Source organism: Stegastes partitus, unplaced genomic scaffold (assembly GCF_000690725.1).
Source record: "Stegastes partitus isolate 25-593 unplaced genomic scaffold, Stegastes_partitus-1.0.2 Scaffold1051, whole genome shotgun sequence".
NCBI classification, from domain to species: Eukaryota; Metazoa; Chordata; class Actinopteri; family Pomacentridae; genus Stegastes; species Stegastes partitus.
The window spans coordinates 152,896-167,060 of record NW_007578782.1 but is presented as its reverse complement, the minus strand read 5'-3'; the positions used below and the strand labels follow the sequence as shown (position 1 = coordinate 167,060).

Sequence of the window (14,165 nt, the reverse complement as noted above, 5' to 3'; positions counted from 1 at the left end):
CACTGTTTGACTTTGACACATTTTAAAGTGTTATATTATCTGTGACTTTGTGAGCAAGCTGCATGCTACATAAGTACATACCTTTTCATTTTATTACTGTGTGGTCTCCCAAATCCTGTAGATGACTTCATTGTCTATGTCTGTGGAAGCTGGTGACAGCATGAACAGTCCTTCATAGTCATCTGATGTAATGTTTTCAGGATGATGCTGATTATTAGTAATCAAGATCCTCATTTCAATAAAAATAAAATGTCAAATTTTGGAACACAAAACTTTGTTCAAATGTCTTTATTTATGTTTTCCATATGTTACATGAAGAGAACTTTTCAACATTTATCCGTCAGTGCTGATAGACTTTTACAAATGGCGTGCCGCAATATTTCATTTTTAAATCCATTTATTTGTTCAGGAATCGGATAAAAAAAAAAATGATAACAGCAAATGAAAAAAATGCTTAATATTGGCTCCAACAATCAGCTGAGTCAGTAATCAGTCGATTTGAGGTTAAAAGCTTGATCTTGCTGGTCAAGGAGCAGAATTTGTTGCATATCATTCAGTATTACTGCTCCCTGTGCTCAACTCCTGTCGCTTCACCTCTTGTTTCTGAACAAAGTAGAATTCCATTGTCTTCTTGATTGTTTGGAATCCCACAGACTAAGGATGAATGACTAATTGATTTCACATTGAAACTGCGATTTCACACAAAGAAATTAGCAAATCACAAAGGCTGCAGTTTAGCAAACACTGTGTGTTATATAATGTGTCTGACTCAGGGTTTAACATGACCACTCGTTATATAAATTCATGTCATCCTCTTTGTGTAAGTCATGATTGTGATGACGTCCCCTGTGACTAAACTCTTTAACTCTACTAGTACTAAATCTCTCAGTTGTACCATAGACGCCACTGCTGAACAAATATGATAAAAAAAATATATTTTGAAAACACTGTTATTTCACCAAATCAGGAGATACTTAATGATTTATGTATTGTTTGATTTGTGCATGAACCCTGCTGGAAATAATTTGTCATCTTCCATCATGGTCATCATTTCAATGTTGTGTTTTTCAGCAATTTTCTTGTTATTCTGATTTGATAATATAAACTGGTCTCATCATGCAAATCACTACTAAAAGACTCTTTGCAGTTTCAATCCATCTCTGTGCTGCTCAGGCCAGCAAATTCATCAACAGCTGACTATTCTGTGCTGTTTTTAAACAGCGACTTACAGCTGAGTTGATTAGTGAATCATTTTAGTCATTTTTAAGCAAAAATGCCTGGAATTCAGTGGGTCTAACTTTTTAAGTGTTGCTGCTTCTTTCTGCCTTCGATCACTTCAAATTGAAGATTTGCAATAACGAATGGAGTCCTTTCAGTCACTTTTTTTTTATTAACAGCAACACAGCGCAACCTGCTGGACAGACAAGCACCAGGACTGTGGTGTGAAGGTACAACTTTAATGGAAAACACATTCAGTAATGCTCACTTCCCACCAGCAGGGAGCAGCATCAAACAAACTATCAGGGAAGTCAAGTTACTGCTTTAAAACATGATCACAGTGGCAGTTACAAATATTTATTAGCAGTAAAAAAATAATAAAGAAGTGGTATATATATATAAAGTACAAAGAGATGATTGACAGCTTTTTCCATGTGACACGTAAGTGCTTGAAAATCAGCTTATCAGCAAAACATTTATATTAAAAAAACTACACAAAATAGCAAGTAGTTTCCTTCCATTAAATGGAATATCTATAGAGTTCCATATAAACTCGTGAGCTCTTACACAAAAGTAGAAGCATTTCATTGTAACTGAACATTGTTCTAGAAAGCATATTCTTATCTACTCTCAACTTCCTTCCTTCCTCCATTCGTCAGACAGCACGTCTGTCATTGCACAATTGTCTGTATCTGTTGGCACGAAAGGGCCAACTTTATGTAACAGTTCATTAGCTAAGTGCGCTGTATTTGCAAGTACTTGAACTTCATAATAAAATATTTCAAATTACAGGTAAGAGTCAGTTTAATCCCCTTGATGAACAGTCCAGCAGTCACTCACACCAGCAGCTTCTTGTACTGGCTGTTGAGGTTTGCTTGGAAAGGGTCCACTTTGGTAACCGAACTGTTGAGCTTGGAGCTTTCGGTGCGGCTGGATTTGAGCATTGTTCTGGTGCTGGATCTGCATGAATCAGACGATGACTGACTGATACTGATGCGCTCGGTGATCTTCTCACACCTCAGCATGCTGGACAGTTGTCTCTGGCACTGGGATGATCCAAAGTAGTAAACCAATGGATCCAGGAGGCAGTTCAGACTTCCCAAACACAGATATATCAGATAGACAGCGTAGGAGCCGTCGGGGTAATCGTGGTTCTTCTCCACCGCCGTGTTAAACTGCAGGTAGTGTGCCAGTAGTAGGCAGTTCGTGGGCATGAAGCACAACACAAACAGCACCAGCACCGTCAAAGCCATCACCACTGCTCTGGTTCTTCTGCGTGAGCTTCCAGGAACTGAGACTCTGCTCAGAGAACAGATCACCTTCGTGTAGGACACCACCGTGATGAGCAGAGGCAGGAAGAAGAGGGTACAGCAGAGGACCACGAAGTAGATCTTCAGCCAGGCGATGTTCTCAGAGCTCTGGACGTCATGGCAGGTGGTGATGTTCAGCTCTTCAAGGTAATCAGTCTGGTCGGAGATGACGAGGGGCACAGAGCCAGCGAAGGACAATATCCACATGGTGACGCAGGCTATGACGGAGTTCCTGGGCCTCCTCCACGCCAGGGAGTCGATGGGGTAGACTACAGCGAGGAACCGGTCCACACTGATGCAGGCTATGAGCAGAACAGAACAGTACATGTTCCAGTAGAAGGCGGCGGTGACCACACGGCACATGAGGCCGCCGAATATCCAGTTGTTGCCTGCAAAGTGGTAGGAGATCTTGAAGGGGAGCATCAAGGCGAAGAGCAGGTCGGCAAAGGCCAGGTTCAGCATGTAGATCGCCGCCGGCTTCTTGGGCCGGATCCCCCGAGCGAAGGCCAGAACCGCACAGATGTTAATGGGCACACTGATGCAGCAGACCAGCGTGTAGAAGGAAGGTATGAGGATGGTGGACACGGGGCCTGAGAGAAAAAAACGCGCCTCCTCTGAAATACTCAACCTGGTGACATTAGACACCCGGGAAGTTTTAGAACGATTCACTTTGGCACCATCTTGATAATCTGAAAAAATTGAATCCATGTCTATTGGTTCATCTGTGACTGTCGTGTGAAAACGGACAAAGGTCCTCACTTGCAAACTGCCTGGAAGAGAGAGAGAGAAAAAAAAATGTGTCAGAGTAATTCAAGATACACAAGTGAAAGATATATTATAGCACTGAAATGACAACATAAAAGTAATAGGCAGATATTTTATCTTAGCTTATAATCAACTAAAGATTTCTAGTAAGTTATAGATTGAACAGTGAAAAATGTAGCCTCAAATTTCATTGTTTCAATCCCCTCAAATATGAGAATTAGTTTTTTCTCTCTGTTTTATGATATAACCTGAATATTTGGGAGTTTGGGTCATTTTGGGATGAACATTAAAAAGATATTTGATGGCTTCACTTTGTTGTAGTTGACTATTTTTTGGTCTTCCTCATTATTTATTACACTTCATACACTAAAAGTCGCATCTTCTAATATCTTCTTTTTTTCCAACCAACAACACAAAATTCAATATCTTCAGTTTATCTTCATTTGCATCCAGTGGCGACTGGTGAATTTTTTTGGTGGGAGTCTGCAAATAAGCTTTTTTTTTAAATCAGAAATTAGAATATGAATAACATCAGGCACAACTTTTTACAGGAATGCAAATTGTCTACCTTTGGAGGATATTCTAATCATAATCTAATTTAACATTATTAAGACTTGCCAGAACTAAATTTCAAAACCATCAAACTTTCATCAATATTTTCAGGATCTGTACAAACTCAAAAGACACGACAACAACGATGAAAAACACACTATTCAGGGCTCCAGACTGACTTTTTCACTGGAAGCACCAGCATGACTAACTTTCTCATTTTGTCCCACTTCCCACCTGGTCAAAGGCAAAACATATGACTTGCTGAACATTTTCTTATCGATAGACTCTATGATTTACTGATGCTCCCTGAACGCCCCACATTGCAGGCTGCAGTAGATGCTGTCTGGTGGCTGTGGTGTGTACAGACAGGTGTGCGACCACAAAGGACTTTAAAAATAATAAACAGTGCTTTCTCATGTCAGATTTGTCCGAGGTTAAACCCAGCTACATGTATTCTACACGCGTTTTTTTCCATCAGCGGAAAAACAGTGGATGCAGGTGCGCTCTGTTTTTCACGAGAAGACCTCATTTTTAAGCGTAAATACCACAGCACACCAAAGTAATAAAATATCTACTTTCCACCACTGTGGTTAACAGCAGCTTCCTGTGCAGGTTACAGAGACACTGATACAGCTTCATGATCATCATGCTCATCAATTCACACTCTCAAAATAAAAGTCGCAAATGCAGTCTGGAGCCCTGCTATTAAAAAAATATGGCTCTTCTTTCTTTCTGCTCTGCAAACTTCTCTATGACTTTTGGGTTGAAGTCACTCATCTCTCTGAACAGCATCTTCTCTATTGATAGCATGGACAATGCATTGGTCTAGAGCCATCACGGCATTATCTGTTATCTAGTAGAAGAGGAGGGGGAAGGCCGTGTGACGGTGTTCGAAAGCGCAGTCGTAAGAACGTTAAAGGACAGTTTTGATATCCAACCACACAAGACAAAAACAAATAAAGACAAAATTAACTGGCTTCCAGCAAAAGCCCGTATACACACAGCCCTGGCCCACCTGGACACTAGGAAGGGGAATTATGTACAAATGCTGGTTGTGGACTTCAGTTCAGCGTTCAACACCATAATCCCCTCCAGACTGGTCACTAAGCTGCAGGAGCTCGGACTCACCTCCTCACTGTGCAGGTGGGTCTACAGCTTTTTGACCAGAAGACCAAAGGTGGTTTGAGTGGGGAATCACCTGTCCCCCTCCCGCACCATGAACATCGGTGCCCCCCAGGGCTGTGTGCTGAGCCTTCTGCTATACTCACTGTACACTAATGACTGCCTGTCCACATCAGACTCTAACACCATCATTAAGTTTGCTGACAACACAGCAGTGGTGGGTCTGATCTCCAACAACAACAAGGAGGACTATTTAATGGAGATCACCCACCTGGAGGACTGGTGCAGAGACAACAGCCTCCTCCTGAACATCAGCAAGACTATAAAGAGTTGATTGTGGACTACAGCAAGAAGCAGCAGAGGGCATACCACCCACTCAGGATCAGCGGGACAGAGGTGGAGCGAGTGGAGAGCTTCAAGTACCTGGGTGTTAACATCACGCAGGACCTGACGTGGTCCTGTCACATCAATACCCTGGTGAAGAAGGCTCGACAGTGTCTCTACCTCCTCAGACACCTGAGGGACTTTAAGCTCCCTCTCAAGGTGCTCAGGAACTTCTACACCTGTGCACCATTGAGTGTTTTGGCTGGGAGCATCACCACCTGACTGGGCAGCAGCACCCAGCAGGACTTCTTGGCCCTGAGGAGGGTGGTCTGCTCGGCTGAGCGCACCATAAGAACCATCCTCCGGAGCCTGTCCACCTGCTGAACCTCAAACAGTAGACTCAATAAACAATCCAACCGGTTACTTTTCACCTTGTATATATACATGTACATAGTATTATTATTTTCTTTATTTATTTTTTTTCTTTTTTGCACTATTTGACAATTTGATTTATTTATTTTGCTGATTTCTATCTCTCTAGATATTCATATATAAATATATATTTCTTGTGTGTTTTATTCTTTATTCTACTTCTTCTTCTTCTTCTTATTGTTTCGGTGTGTAACAGGTGCACCATACATTATGTATAATTGTGGTTGTGACCAATCAAGGCCTTGAATCCTTGAGACCGCAGGCGGATGCACTGCGTTCTAACACAAGTACCTTGACCGGGTTTGGTGCTACCGTAATAAACCTCAAATCCCTCAAAGAGCGTCTTCTCTTCTTTTAGAAACCGTTTGAATTGTCTCTCTGGCCCTGGCTGACGACTTACGGTAGTTTAAAGTTCGCTTGGAAACCGGGAGCGGCGCCGCTCCCACGGCTTTAGTAGAGATGATATAAGTCAGAGGAGAAAGAAAAAACAGAGAATGTTTGACAAGGTGTCACTATTTAGAAATATAACTCAAATATGATTTTATGATGAAAACTGTTTCTTTTAGTTTTGGTTTTTTTTGGTCCAATAAATAATAAATCAACTAATAGTTACAACTCCACCATGTAGCCTACTTTTTTTTTTTTTTTTTTTTAATCGTCATAGGGCAAAATTACATAATTGCCATCAGAGTCCCTCAAAAACCCGTACTGAACGTCCTAAACATGGTCTGAGAAGTTTTCTTACCGTTTCTAACAGCAGCAGACGCAGCAGACACACACACCAGAACCAGCAGGACAGTTTTAGGAGACACTGAAAACATTTTGACGACGAGAAATCTGCCAAACGATCCAAAAAGAAAAAAGTAGTAATAAAAGTGTTTGATCCTGGTCGGCTTTCTCCGTGTTCAGAGCTGCTGCCTCAGCCTCCTTCTGCTGCACATCATCGTCCTGACTTCAGTTTCCACCCAGAGCCGCTCGGTGCGTCCACCAATCAGCTGCGGGCTCTCACACATTCCTGAGGACTGATGTCACCTTTACATGTTCCTGATCTACATGAACCGTGTCTGCCACTGAGCAGATAATGTCACTGCTAATTATTTAAACTCTTCAGGGTGGATACGGACCGCAAAGTGCCAACAGGCGAAAGCAACAGTGAAATATTCATTTCACTGTATTTAGTTTAGTCAAGAATAATAATCAATCTAGGATTACTTATTTTCAAAGTTAAGAAATAATGTCATGCAAACATGGTTGTTATGACAACAGCGACCTGATGCTCATTAATTACTTCAGTGCAATATAATTATTTTATTTTTTTTACAGTCCATGTAATCACACTTTAATTGATTTGTAATTTAATTGATTTTAAATTAATTTAATTGAATTTCCCTTCTGGGATAAATAAAGTATTTTTCATTTCATTTCATTTAATTTCACACATAAATTCAACTTTAAAAAGAAATACCTGTAATAAAAATAAATGAATTCAGTGAATATTTATGTATAGCATTTATTTTACATTAGAAGTTACAAAGTGCTTCACAAGACAGAAATTTAATACAAGATACACAAAAGGAAAAGTAACAAAAATAAGTAAGTCTTGATGTTTTCTTTTTGTTGTTGTTGTTGTTGTTTTTGTTAGATGATCTAACAACACTGGTTGGAGAAACACTCAGATCGTAAGTAAAAGTGCCCCAAGCTCGCATATGTTCACGATTTCCCATTTTGCAGGTAAAGCCCTTAATGGGACCACAGTCTTTTGCCCCTTTGAGCCCCAGTGTGATTTATCTGTGGGTGACCCACACAGGCCCACTGCTGGCCTACACATATGAGTCCCCTACTTTTTCTCCACTTATGGGTCCCTGGTAAGTTTTCTGCTACACCTACATATCACTTTGAAATAGGCTGTGGGGTCAAAGCAGACTCTCTTCAGCCCCACATGCCACCTAGAAAATGAAAGGGTCCAAAGTAGGTCCTCAGTAGCACTACCACGTGTGAAATGGACGTTTTTGTGCCCAGTCCATATAAAGCTAAACTTTTTGGGTTTGGGATGGACTGCCCACTAGGGCCCCAAGATATGGGACCCGCAAATGACCCTCGGCATCCCCACACAGGATGTAAACAGGGTTGTTTGTGGGGGCGGCTGTGGCTCAAGGTTGCTGGTGTGATCACATTCAAAGTGTCCTTGAGCAAGACACAGAACCCGCATGGCAGCTCTGTCGCCATTGGTGTATTAATGTGTATCCACATCTCAGATGTACGTCACTTGGGATAAAAGTGTCTGCTTGAACAATGAAATTGTAATTTTTTGTTGGGCCTCAGTCTCAACTAAACAGCCAACATTCCAAAACTTGCTTGACTGAAAGTACGTGTTGTCAGCAAAATGTGCTTTAAGTATAAAAGTAAAAGTATTCATTACTCAAATGGGATCTTTCAGTGTTTTTTGCTTTTCATTTTTTCATTACTGGATGCAGTGATGAAGCTGACTGCAGGAGAGCTGGTTTTACTTATCTATGTACTTTCAGGTGGTATAATTTACTGTGTAACAATTCATTGGATTTGACATAATTTATTCTGTCATGAGATGTTTTAAAGTTTTAACTAGTCATATAAATGCAGTGCCGGAAAAAAATACAATAGTTCCCTCTGAAATATACTCTACACCACTGTCTAACAGTGAGGAGTAAACTGTTGCCGTGTATATGGGCAAACACAGGAGATGTTGAGTCCCTTTTCTTTTTAATGCCAAACTGTGGGAATATCCAACTCTGAGAAGTCAATCACAGACTTAGTTGTTATGGGTGCTTTGTGTTCGTCCAACGATGGTCATGTTGCGGTTTAGCTTCATGCCTGTCCACTGTTGACCTTTGACTTTCTGGATATGAAATGTAACTATTTTATATTATCAGACATCTGTGTTAAATGTTGCCAGAGTCAACAAATTAACTCTAAAGTGAGGGCAACAATGTGTTTCTTTTTTTTTTTGTTCAGTCATTTGATGAAGCGACCAAAAACATAGAAATAGATCAGAATAGAGGGCGTGTCATTCAGCAGGACTCAGTTTCTAAATACATTTTATGACGTAACTGTTATTGTCGCTGCTTAATATAAGAAAATTCCGCTTCAGTGGAAGTTTTTGTAACCTGATCTGTTGGACTTGGGAGACAAACATCCACCAGCAACATTTTCAGGACATGTAAGGAGGGCAGACTGTGGTAAATAAACACAACTTTATGTGCTTGGCGTGGGGCAGCTCATCCCTGGAGATGCTTAAGTGCTTCCTCTGTTTGTAGCAGCCACACAGTCAAACCAAATGGAAGATGAATTACAGAGAGACCAATTATGGATGATGAAAGGGACACTGTGTTGACCCTCTGGGATGAGTTTAGCTGTCATTATTCTCTATTTCGGTTACATGAAATCCTTTGCCGGTAAATTTTGAAAATGTGACGGAATGTTCTCACAGTAACTGGCTGTCCTGACTTTGACATTTTACTGTCTGTTTGTGGTCAAAATGTTTGTTTACTTGCTTGTATAAACTAGCAGATAGTGATCAGGGTAAAATCATGATAAAAATAAGTTGTGGGAGTTTTTTTTATTTTTCCCTTCATGTTTGCTTCTGAGAGGTCATTAGCTGGAAAGCACAGAAATACAGACAAAGGACAGCACTTCAAAACTAAAAAATGTAGGTCAGAGAAAATGTTTGTTAAAGAGAGAAAGAGAAATGAGTTGAATACTTTCTGTGTGTGACATGCAAAGAGCACTTCAGACACGGAAATGGGGGACATGACGGGGGCAGAAGGGGGTGTGAGCGGTCTGACTCATTCATCCGGAGCTTTAGATCCACTGGGACTCAGTATCTGAGCTCACAGACAGACAGACTAAACCCATTTCCTCACAAACATATTTGTCACAATGATCTGCTTCTTATTTTCTGTTCTCTCAGAGCTGATCTGGCTGGGTCTAAAAGGTAATGTAAAAGTCCACATAAACCACCTTGCACCACCACTAAAAGCTCACTAATTGTATCCTACATTATGCGGCACATTCAGACTCAATCCTAAAAAGGAAAAGCACATAAAATCGATCCTGGTAATAGATTTTGAAATCTTTGGATGGAATCCGATCTAGCTGGCTGCAGCTTTATTTCAGCATGTATTGTCAAGAATGTTTTGTTCGGTGTTTTTGGCTACTTGGGAACAGTTATACCCCCTGACTGTATTTAAAGTCGGATAAACCAATTACAAATCCCACCCTATCATTATCCAAGCGATTAAGTATGTATATTTACATATGCTGATAAACACAGCAGCCTCCAATCACTAAAACACAAAACTCGGTGGACACGTGGTATATGTCTGTTCACAATGTCGCCAGGCCATTCCTCTGAGTGTGAGAATAATTTGGATTTGTACTGTTTATTTTGAAAGAGCCACAGCCAATAAATACTCAACTGACCAGTGGAGTAACTTCATCAGTCAGTCGATCAAATCCAAATCTTCACCCTAAAACCTGAACACTAAACCTTCTCAGATTTTAAATGCAGTGCTTCAGTTTGTGAGTTCATCGGGGCGGCAAATGATATGAAAAGGAGAAATGGGCCACACTATCATGACACTATCGCTTGGAGCCATTAACAGAGAAGTACATTTGTGTTTCATTTGCCGCTGATGAACTGTGCCGTCAATCAGTTCCTGTCTGGGAGGTTACAGTGTTTATACAGCTTAGCAAACTGCCAAAAGTCAGGAAAGTCATGAACATTTGTAAATCTCATGCAAACATTTGGCTGGAAATATAAACTCTACAAATGTGCAATAAATATCTTTCAACAAGAACTTTCTAGAGGATTTCTCAGAGTCTCTGTATTTCTTCCCTGAATCATCCGTGACCTGTTTGAGTACATCTCATGAAGGGGAACCATGTTTATATGTCACCAATTATAAGTCCTTCACAAAAGTTTGAAGATGTGACTCACAGAAAGGGGATGAAGTAGCGTCGAAAAATCTGCTTCGCTAGGACGGCTCAAAATTCTCAGAGTTAGGGGGTCTGTGAATGCAGAAACTGAGACTGGGCTTGAGTCGGTCAGACAGGGACAGATATTTGTGTTTGTAGGCCCCACTGTTGTGGTCCAGCCAAAAATAGAGAGAACAATGAGTTGTTCTTTTGGCTCTTGGAGAGGAATGGAGCCATTAGATCCAGCTCAAAGAAAGGCATTTCCCTTCGCTATCACCAGCCTGCTGTTTGGGGTTGGGCAGGAAGCGTACAGTAGTTTTTTGGGGCAGAAAACAATGAACAGAAAATGTCGTTAAGCTCCAATGACCTAAGAGGAACTGCAGTGTTGGGTGATGACTCTGAGTAGGGTCACAACCATGAAAAACCTCTTTCCTATAAGCGGTTTCTTGATCCATTGTTAATGTCAGAATGTTGCTTATAGCTACTTTAAATCATGTCGTGAGAAAAAGTGCAGCTGGACATGGTATGCATAGCAGAGGTCATTTTGGTCCTGCAGCCTGCTGAGCTTTGGGTGTTCCTAAACTAACATGTGCTCATTCCTGCTCGTATGAGGAGGCAGGATACAGCCTGTGGGAGATTAGACCCAGAGTGAAGTCCCTGGCAAGGCTCCATGTTTGGGTTGCACAATTTTAATTCCTGTTGTTTTGATGCCTCTTACAACTGAAACATTTGTTATTATTCTCTGACTATTATCTTGTCAGGACAGGCCTTATAAGTTAACAGTTGGGCAGTAAAATGTTGCTAAAATCAGACAAAAATATAAAATTTTGTGATATTTTGCTCCCAGTCAAAGCTGTGAACAGCGTCTCAGCTGCTCCACAGAGAGCCACATAGCTTCTGGATGACACAAACCGGCTGATCAGCACTATAGCATCATCTGCCAGTTCTTTAATTAAGTCTTTTGTCTACTTGTGCATAAAAATATGCAGATAGAGAGACAGAGACAGAGAGAGGCAGACAGACATCCTCCCACGCGGAATATCAGATTTCACCGTGTGAAATGAAAACTAGAAGCAGCAGTTACAGTTCCCCTGAATGCGTGAGCGTATGTAAAAGATGGACCGAAAACATAACCGAAAGAGGAAATTCACGTATTTTTGGTTGATCAGAAGTAAGAACCCGTCCAATTATAAACCAAACTGTGAGAAGAACCGTGAGCAACATCTGTGACCAAAGAATCCAAAGCTGTGAACAAAAAGAAGCTCTTCTCGTCTAAATGAAAGTGGGAGAAAAAAAAACATCTGGCAACCCACAGATTTAATGGAAAGCTAGCATGTATTTAAAATCCTCGTTTACGATGAAGGATTGACCACAGATTATACAGAATTTTAAATATGCGAGCAAAGCGCAACTTGGAAGTATGTTTATAATGAGATACTTAAGTGGTGAGCAAACTTATCTCTGCAATAAGATGACATATCCTGTAACATCAAGTGTATCATACTTGATAAATTAGTTTTTGAGACTTCTACATCATCAGTGGATATTTTTTTGTTCCTTAAAAATCTGATATATACAATCAGGCACATTCAATGCACGGATAATCCACCATGGATCAAGTCTTGCACCATAAATGCCCCATTTAGCAAAATGATACAAATTACAACTCAAATATAAAAATGAATATTTAATCTATTTGTTTTTTAATTATCATATACACTCCATTTTCAAAAAAAAAAAATCATGGTTCAATCTTTACAGGGTTAAGATTGTTTTCAAAACACTCTGAGAGAAGCTTAGAAAATTAGAAAACTGCTGGTGAAGGAAGTGAAACATTCAACAGCTTTTCCTCAGGAATGTTAAGGACCCAAAACAAAACATAGCAAAATGTGAGGGAGTATCTGGTTTTAAGTTCCTCTCTGATCTTAAATTTAACCTCTAAAAACTCCCTTATCAAAGGTATCAAAGGTACAAATGTGGATTTTTTTTTCAATGAAAATAATCCCTTCCTTTCCTGCCTTGAGATGGTTTAGATGAAACTCTACATCGGTGCTCACATGTCTATCTCTATCACCAGCTCATCTGTAACTCTGCTCAAACACTGTTAAAGTAGTACACACTGCACAACGGTAAGTTTAATATTAGAGTCATTCAGTCACAAGTTCAAACCGGACACTGATTCTGAAGAAGAGTAACGATACAGAAAGTTCCACCTTGCAAGCGGATTCCTCAGGGTCACTATGTATGAAACCAGAAGTCTGAATCTGTGTTTTTGAGATGTCATCTAAATGGTGTTGACTGCTTAAGGTAAATAAAATAGATTTTAAAAAATCACAAGAGGGAACATAAACTTGCCCACAGTTGTCAACCTATTTAGACACAGTGGAGGAAAAAGTATCCAGATCTTCTTACCCGTCTGTGGAAAGCATGAATTAGCCTTAGATACCTGGAACTCCCAACCATTATAGATAGAACTGAGGAAGCCACTTCAATTAGAGGTGCAACATTTACTAAAAAACAAGAAAAGTGAAACATTTAGAATTAACAGGATCGGGATGACAGAGAATATACACAAATATAACCACCAGGAAACTAAAAAAAAACTGTGTATGTGTGCTGAGGAGAGCTGGTGTGGATTTAAAGGCAAATACAAGTCCAGTATCACTTGTTTTGGATGTTATCAGCCCAGAGCTTAAAGAGTTTTGCAAAGAAGAATGGGATGAAATGTCTAGATGTGTAAGGCTGGTTGAGATCTTTCCACACAGGCTCAATGCTGCAATTCCAGCCGACGGTGCATCTATTAAATACTGACTTAACGGGGGTGAGTACTTGTGCATTTATAAAATAATCAGGTGACACTGATCTGATTTATTTTTTTGTACTTCATGGACTTTATATGCAATAAAGTGATAAACAGAAAGAGTTTGCAGCATATTCCTTTTAATTCATCCTCACTTCACACTTTCACTTTAGGGTCTAATCCATTTCCACAGAACTGATCACCATTGCTAGGGTTGACTTTGCTTTGAATTATATGTCATGTGTTTGGATTCTAACTTAACTTAACCTAAAAGATTTGGGTATTACAGTAGGGAGTTGCTCTTACCATTATTTTATTACATTGGTAAGGGCAGCTTGTCATTGTGACCTCTCATAATGTTACTGACAAAGTCTATGCGGACATGGCAGGTTTCTGTGTTTTGAACTAAAGCAGTCTGCTTGCTGGTGAGTGACAGATAGAATGAAGCTGCATCCCTGTATCTGTAAGATGCACAAACATCTGAGAATTTGAATTTTTTTTTCTTTTAAAGCAGAATATGAATCTTTGGTCCTTTTCGTCCTCTGGCACTCCTGACACATCATTTCTCTGTTTGCGTGTGGCATATGAGCTGTGAACATAAACAGAATTAAACCATATTGTGGCTTCTATTGTGGAGCCACGTACCAGTGACACAGCCATGAGAAAACTACAAGCAGTGCTTTCCCACA

The 14,165-nt window shown here is 40.2% G+C and overlaps 3 protein-coding genes across 3 annotated transcripts in view; 1 reads left to right on the top strand and 2 right to left on the bottom strand.

The window, feature by feature from the left end:
* LOC103367453 (proteinase-activated receptor 2-like) overlaps positions 1-3,713 on the bottom strand; it is a 7,848-nt gene extending 4,135 nt beyond the window's left edge. The window contains exon 1 of the mRNA XM_008295479.1: positions 3,703-3,713. The gene's annotated coding sequence lies outside the window, so the exon portion shown is untranslated. The remainder of the gene's footprint in view (positions 1-3,702) is intronic.
* On the bottom strand, positions 1,437-6,677 carry LOC103367454 (proteinase-activated receptor 1-like). The gene is made up of 2 exons (XM_008295480.1): positions 6,469-6,677; positions 1,437-3,298 (listed from the first exon to the last, which is right to left on the bottom strand). Exons 1-2 carry the CDS (start codon positions 6,542-6,544, stop codon positions 2,055-2,057), a joined length of 1,320 nt encoding a protein of 439 aa, XP_008293702.1. The 5' UTR covers positions 6,545-6,677; the 3' UTR covers positions 1,437-2,054.
* Positions 6,678-9,211: 2,534 nt separating this feature from the next.
* LOC103367451 (proteinase-activated receptor 3) overlaps positions 9,212-14,165 on the top strand; it is a 21,233-nt gene continuing 16,279 nt past the window's right edge. The window contains exons 1-2 of the mRNA XM_008295476.1: positions 9,212-9,224; positions 12,701-12,703. The gene's annotated coding sequence lies outside the window, so the exon portion shown is untranslated. The remainder of the gene's footprint in view (positions 9,225-12,700; positions 12,704-14,165) is intronic.

What these genes read in the sequence shown, in the direction of transcription:
- LOC103367454 (XM_008295480.1), bottom strand. Translation starts at nt 6,544, where the DNA reads ATGTTTTCAGTGTCTCCTAAAACTGTCCTGCTGGTTCTGGTGTGTGTG. An exon ending in GTCTGCTGCTGTTAGAAACG is followed by an intron (nt 3,299 to 6,468) that starts GTAAGAAAACTT and finishes TCTCTCTTCCAG; the next exon opens with GCAGTTTGCAAGTGAGGACC.